This window comes from Phyllobates terribilis, unplaced genomic scaffold, assembly GCF_046119375.1.
Source record: "Phyllobates terribilis strain yellow unplaced genomic scaffold, ASM4611937v1 Scaffold_2__4_contigs__length_985480577, whole genome shotgun sequence".
Classification (NCBI taxonomy): Eukaryota; Metazoa; Chordata; class Amphibia; order Anura; family Dendrobatidae; genus Phyllobates; species Phyllobates terribilis.
Window position 1 is genome coordinate 84,312,779 of NW_027362762.1, and position 6,752 is coordinate 84,319,530.

At 43.6% G+C, this 6,752-nt stretch overlaps 1 protein-coding gene across 1 annotated transcript; it reads right to left on the minus strand.

The window, feature by feature from the left end:
* Window positions 1–1,742: 1,742 nt before the first annotated feature.
* On the minus strand, window positions 1,743–4,900 carry FUT4 (fucosyltransferase 4). The gene has a single exon (XM_073669729.1). The coding sequence runs from the start codon at window positions 4,033–4,035 to the stop codon at window positions 2,944–2,946; it is 1,092 nt and encodes a 363-aa protein (XP_073525830.1). The 5' UTR covers window positions 4,036–4,900; the 3' UTR covers window positions 1,743–2,943.
* Window positions 4,901–6,752: the final 1,852 nt, after the last annotated feature.

Genomic DNA, 6,752 nt, shown 5'->3' on the forward strand with positions numbered 1-6,752 from the left:
TGTTTAATCTTATGGGTCAAATCCTTTTATATTTTTATAGACTGGACTTTTATGGATGTGGCAATACCGAATAAGCTAATTTTTTATTTTAGTAATTATTCTTTCTATTTAAGTGGAGAAAATTGTATGTGAGGGATTCAAATTTATAAGGGTAATTTTTTTTATATTTTTAAAACTTTTTTTTACATAACACTTTGTTTTTTAGTCCTCCCCTTCCACTTGTCCTATTGCAGTATATAGGACAAATCATGGCCCCGGGTGAAGCCCAGTCTGTGTGTCTCACATTATTGGTAGTTATTGGGCTGTTGACAGATCTTATGGCTCAAAAAAATTTTTTTTTTGTAATGCAAATTAGGGCTTCACCAAAAAGCAGCCCGGCCAGGCACCCACCTGTTTTGGGATTCCTGCCCCTCATTAGTCAGATGTGATACCTTTGATGCCAGTAGTTAGTAGAAATGGGCGTCACACAAGTACAAGATGGCAGCAATCGGGGGTGTAGGATGGGTGCCCAAACGGACAGCGCCACCAGGATGACATCGCATGTCAGGGGTTATACAGCAGCAATATGAGCTATGAGCTAGATCTGATCGCTGCTGCTAGAGGCAGGTGCCAGTGGTATAAAACAGCCAAAACCTGTCCTGTGGCCCCACACCTAGACCAGACCGTGACAGATATATACATCATGGAGTATGTGGGGGTAAATACACAGAATGAGGTGCAGTTATAGGGGTCAGACTCACGCCATGGTGCCTACGAGAGCCCAACAGCTCCTCTGCCATTTAAAGGGGTTCAACGGTGGAAACAAGTTAGAACCTATCCACAAGATTAGTTAGAACCTATCGTGGGGGACCGACCACTGGGATCAACAGACCAGGGAACTTTTATCTCCCTTTTTAAATGGAGCGACAGGTCACCGGACCGCTGCTCCATTCATTCTCTAAGGGGCTGTCACAAAAAAACGAGTGCAGCGCTGGGCAGCCCCATAAAGAATGAATGGAGCAGCGGTTGAGCAGGCGCAGTGCCGCTAGATTGTAGCATTGAGAAAAGTTCCCCATTCTGCAAGTCCCAGCAGGCGGACCCCCCCATCTTGTGGATGGATGTTAACTTGTTTTCCCCAGACAACCCCTTTAAGAAGACGCTAGGATTATAAATAGCAGATAGGATGAGAGGGGTCTTGTCATATTTTTTCCATGAAGCACTGGGGGTTAGTATAAGACACTTTACCTTCTTCAGGAGGAGATCTAATTTGCATATATTTTTCCCAAGGAGCCTTGGCTGTAGTAAGTCTCCCCAAGGCATCTCGTCCGTCAGATGGGGGGCAAGAAATCCCTAAAACAGTTGCCTACTAATAGGTGCCTGGTTGGGCTAATATGATATACGTAGTTTCTTGTCTTTGGGTAGAAAACTAATTTGCACAGAAGTCAATATTATGTAACAATAAAAAGATGTCAACAGCACAATAACTATATATATATAGGTAAATGTAGCCGGAAGAGGGTGAGACACCGCAGTAAGTTTAGGAGAAGGAATTTTTATGGATTCCCCATGTCCAACAATCTACTCTGATATAACACAGCAAACAGCAATATAAAAGAAAAGGCAAAGCAGCGACAGAAAACACTGCAAAAAGAAGCATTTCTTTCTTTCTCTATTTCATCTATCTATCTATCTATCTATCTATCTATCTATCTATCTATCTATCTATCTATGCCATATCTATCTATCTATCTATCTATCTATTTATCTATCTATCTATTATCTATCTATCTATCTATCTATCTATCTATCTATCTATCTATCTATCTATCTATCTATGCCATATCTATCTTTCTATCTATCTATGCCATATCTATCTATCTATCTATCTATCTATCTATCTATCTATTATCTATCAATCTATCTATCTATCTATCTATCTATCCCATATCTATCTATCTATCTATCTATCTATCTATCTATCTATCTATCTATCTATCTTTCTATCTATCTACTGTATCTATCTATCTATCTATCATCTATCTATCTATCTATCTATCTATCTATCTATCATCTATCTATCTATCTATCTATCTATCTATCTATCTATCTGAGCTATCATTGTTCTGCCCGTGTTTCCTGTCTGCACAGTGATACAGATAATGTAGGAGCTGGTCCAGCACTGCTACATCTGCATCTACACAACCTAGGTGGCTAAATTAATCCTACACCAAACATGCAACTTCCAGTTTATTCCTCAAAAATGTATTTATTTTTCCATGACAAAATATATCACAAAAGACAAATAGCGTCACCCAGTGTCTTGTGCTTCTGTTCAATAATTTACCGTTATAAATCACCACACACCCAGTCAGTGAGTATCACCCAGTAAACTATATCCTTGTACAGACTTCAAGTAATATCGACATAAATAGACATCATATTTCTTTAAAAAAAATTGTTACAGTTCTTGCTTTCAAATAATTTAAGTAAAAACACATCCACATTTATATCATTTATAAATATCAACCATGTAAAAATGAATTGCCCGACCAATTTTTCTAGAAATTGGTTATTTGAAATGTAATAAGAAAAAGACAAAATAAATCCACTAGGTAAGAAAAGTTATCTGAAATATCAAAAAAATAAAAGAAAGAAAACTTTTTTTTTTTTGCTATTTCAAATAACTTTTCTTACATGTTGTGATTTTAAACTTTATTTTTTTCAGTTTCCTTTGTTTTTTTTTTAGTGTTTTTGCACTAAAAAAAAGAAAAATAAAAATAAGAACAGTAGATTTCAGGACCTAGGCTCAGGTGTAATATATTAGGACCGGAGTACATGTCCTGAATTTTTTGTAGTGTGCCTTTTTCTGAAATTTAAGTGCTTCCCAATTTTGGAGACTCTGGCTGTAATTCCGGCATGACGGGGCTCAAAGTTTGCTAAGAACTTAGGACCAGAAGTCTTTCTTCAGCTTTCGAACCATCCTGCAAGATCAGAGATGATGCGATGCTCATCCCCGGATGCTTTCACGGTTTCGCAAGCCGTGCAGTAATGTTCATCCCAAAAAGAAGTCACGTGGACATCGTACCTCTTCTTCCACGTGAAATATCTCCTGTACATGTGAGTGTTTTTATCGAGAAACCTCAAGTACATGGCCAACTTTTTGGGACTGGAGAAGTCATCTACATGAATGAAGGAGTTCCGGGGAATAAACATCTCATAGTTGTATCGACTCGGACCCATGACTATTGGGACCGCGTTAGATTTAAACGCGTTTCGCCATAATTTCTCGGTGATATAATCCGTGTGTAGTGAATTCTCAAAAGCCAGATAAAACTTGTATTCTGTCACTGTCTTCACAATATTTTCATGCTTCAAATCCATCCCGTACCTCCCGTAAATGTCAATATCAATGTATTCCCTAAGCTGGTTGTAATACTGAACTCGCTCGTGGTCCTCATTCCAGTTACTAATCACCCACGCCACTAGTTTTCTTTTTCGTGGGAGAAATATTTTGGCACGTTTCCTAGAGAAAAAGTAACCGTATGGCACAAAAATATCGGAGTCCACTCTGTAGGACATGGTCCAATTGAATATTCCACCTAAGGTTCTCAACCAGGGTGAATGAGAAGGTGACTCGAAGTTCATCCAGATCCACTTTTGGCTTTCCGGACGCTTGGTTATTAGAAAGTCACCATATTCTCCGATGTCCCTATGATGAAATAAAATGGCATCAGCTTCCTGGGAAAGACTCCTGTTAGTGGTCAGTTGGCACCCGGTGATGTTGAAGAGTATGTGACAATCTCCAAGTCGTCTTCTCTTGCCAAATGGCTCGTACCAGATGAGTAATGTGACTTGTTTCGGTTGCGTAGGATTCCCCCATAGTAGTGAGAAGTGAGTATGGTTGTAGAGGAAATCTTGGGTACAAGCATATACTAACAGTAAGGTGCAGGTCAAGCTGGCGGCAAGGAGTTGTGACTTAAGGGTCCTCCAGCGCCCTCTCCGGCAAGGTCTCCATCCTCGCAGTTGCTCGAAAGACAACAAACTTTCTCCTCTCATGCTGGCTCACTTGCCTCGGCTGTAACTTGATGTTTTCAGTCCTGAAAAGTGCCCACTCAATGGCCGGTTTCCAACGTCTCTCATGCCTGTAAATTTTGTATTCCTCTTTGTGCGAGGAGACGTCTGGAACGAGGCTGCCCTTGGATCGTCGTCTCTTTCCAGAATGCCTTCAGCTTCCGAAAAGGAAGTTTTTAGAAAAGCAGAGAGAATGTGAATGAGTTCATGTGCGTCCCATCAGCATGCAAGTCCTGACACTTGTTACGAGTAGGAGTGGGCACTTCCATGAGCTGGGTGTATGTTATATCCTTGCCCGGGTTGAAAATTTCCATGAGGTTAATTCACCTCAAGATATTGAGATCTGACAGCTTCCTTATTCCTCGTGGTTTATGTGATTTCCATGCTGGCATACTTCTTCTTCTTTCAGCTCGTGGAGCTTTTGCACACCCTTCTGGAAGCCGTCCCCGCTGTGACTGTGATTTTTTTCTTCTCCTTTGAGTGCACTTTTCTCACCGCCTTGTACTTTGGATCTGTGTCACAGCCATCCCCATTGCATTGGGTGGACTCAGTGCTGAGGAGCCTGGCAGTCTTGTGCAGCACAGAGCTGCGGCTTTGCACAGGCAGCACAGCCGCTCGCCCCACTCCATCCACATCATCAGTCAGTCACACCTCCAGTGATGTCATCTGTCACTCCTGGAGAAACCTGTGATGGATTTACAGGGTGACAATCATTTGCTTTAAGTTAACTCTTCTCTCCCTGCCCCCTACATTAACCCTTTCACTGCCACCAAGAAAAAAAATTGGAAAAATAAATAAAATATTGAGCCGGCAGCAAAAGAAACAGCAGTGCTGTGACAGTACCAGCAGAGGGGTGTATGAAGCCTGCAGGAATGCAATTGCCAGAAAAGACCAGCAAGGGGTTTTTTTTTTTCCCTTCGCACGTTAACCCTTCCTTAGCCTTTCTATTTTCCGTTTTGAGGAGATATACATGCATTATGAACGAGGAAAGAATATGAAGTGGAAGATGATGGTACTATATAAGAAGAATAGATAAATAAAATAGATGAAGAGGTTGTCTGGTTTAGGGAAAAAAAAAAATAACAAATGCCCCCACCACCAATGGGGGTCCTGTCTCTCACATGTGTATAGGAGAAGTGATCATGCATGTGCACTACCACTCCAAGATACACTTTTTTGGGGGTGTCAGCGGCTGGACTCCCCCAGTGACTATACATTTATCACCTATTCTGTAAATGTTGTTGTGGGAATAATGCCCTTAAAGTCTACAACTACAGATTAGAGTGTTGCATGAATAGCAATTCCATAACATTAAATTAGTTCTGGAATTTTTCCTTTTAAAGACCATGGCCGACGACAAGCAAGTCGCCGAAGCACCGGTTAACGCTCCTGATGCCCAACTTGCGCCCGGCGGTGCACAAGCCGGAGCGGCCGCCCCACCAGCAGGGGTTGTGACTCCGTTGATACCCATGTCCCTGCCGTATATCCCTGGAGGGAAATGGCTTCCACAGTATGATGGCAAACCAGACACCCTGTCTGGGTTCAAGAGAAAAATATGACTGGTAACCCTGAAGGACATGGCTATTAAGGGTCTACAGCCCCTGGAAACATCAGGGACTGCTATCCAGCGTTACCAGGGTGGGGCCACCCCAGTGCCCGCAGCACCCACTGCTCCTTCATTAACGGCTGAAACAAAAATGCAAACAGTGCCCCCTAGGGAGCTGGACAGCCTACGGTCTGAGGTGCGCCAGTTAACTAAAACCCTGTCCACTGTCATGAGCACCCTATAGCTACAGACGGAGCCTGAGCCGGAAGGAAGGATCCTGCTAGCCGACAGCCCTGAGGATGTCCCCTGGATGAGAAGAAGAAGGAGGACAATGCCACCCCGTGGGAGGACCCACCACCAACGTCGCCCTCCAGGAGAGTTCATCTGCTATCGCTGCCAGAAGGCAGGCCACACCACGCGGACCTGCCCTTTAAACGAGGAAACCCTGGGGCCGAGGGCCGACACCCAGGAGTAGACCAACCAGGCCCATCAAACTGGTACCACCGGTTCGTGGGAGGAAGACCTTTCCATTGTGCTGGACGGCATCGCGACACCTGCCCTGCTGGACACAGGAACGCAGGTAACCATCATGCCTGATGTCCTCTACAAAAGGTTCTGGTCCATAGAGAGTGGAACTGAAGGACCAGGGACTAATTGTAGTAGAGACTAATCCTGATGATACAGACTTGTATATGGTACTTGGCACAAATATTGTTAGTAACTGTTTGGGAGAAGTGTTGTTCTTGCTCCAACAGATGGCTGACACTGCCAGACCAGGGCAGAGGAGGGTGCTCCAGAAAGAGATCCGAGCCCTTATGTACCAGCAACAGGTAATGTACGGGTGACAGACCCGATACCCATTGTGATTCCCCCGATGATTGGTGTAGAGCAGCAATAGGTCTCAAAGGACGGAGCTACCAGGCAGTAGTAGAGCCCCTTTGCTCGGAGCATAGACCTACACTCTTGACTGCCAGAGGGGTAGTGGATGTACGCAATGGGAGGGTGCCCGTACGCCTCCTAAACTATGGGGAGGACGAGGTTAGATTACCACACTACACCACTGTTGCCAAACTGTACACAGTAGATAACTGCATACACACGGCGGAGTCCTTAACCTCACCAGACGGAGTGGAGGATAATGACCCGGGAACCCAGG

Bases quoted from the DNA above. Each gene is read 5' to 3' on its own strand.
- FUT4 (XM_073669729.1), bottom strand. From the start codon at position 4,035: ATGAGAGGAGAAAGTTTGTTGTCTTTCGAGCAACTGCGAGGATGGAGA.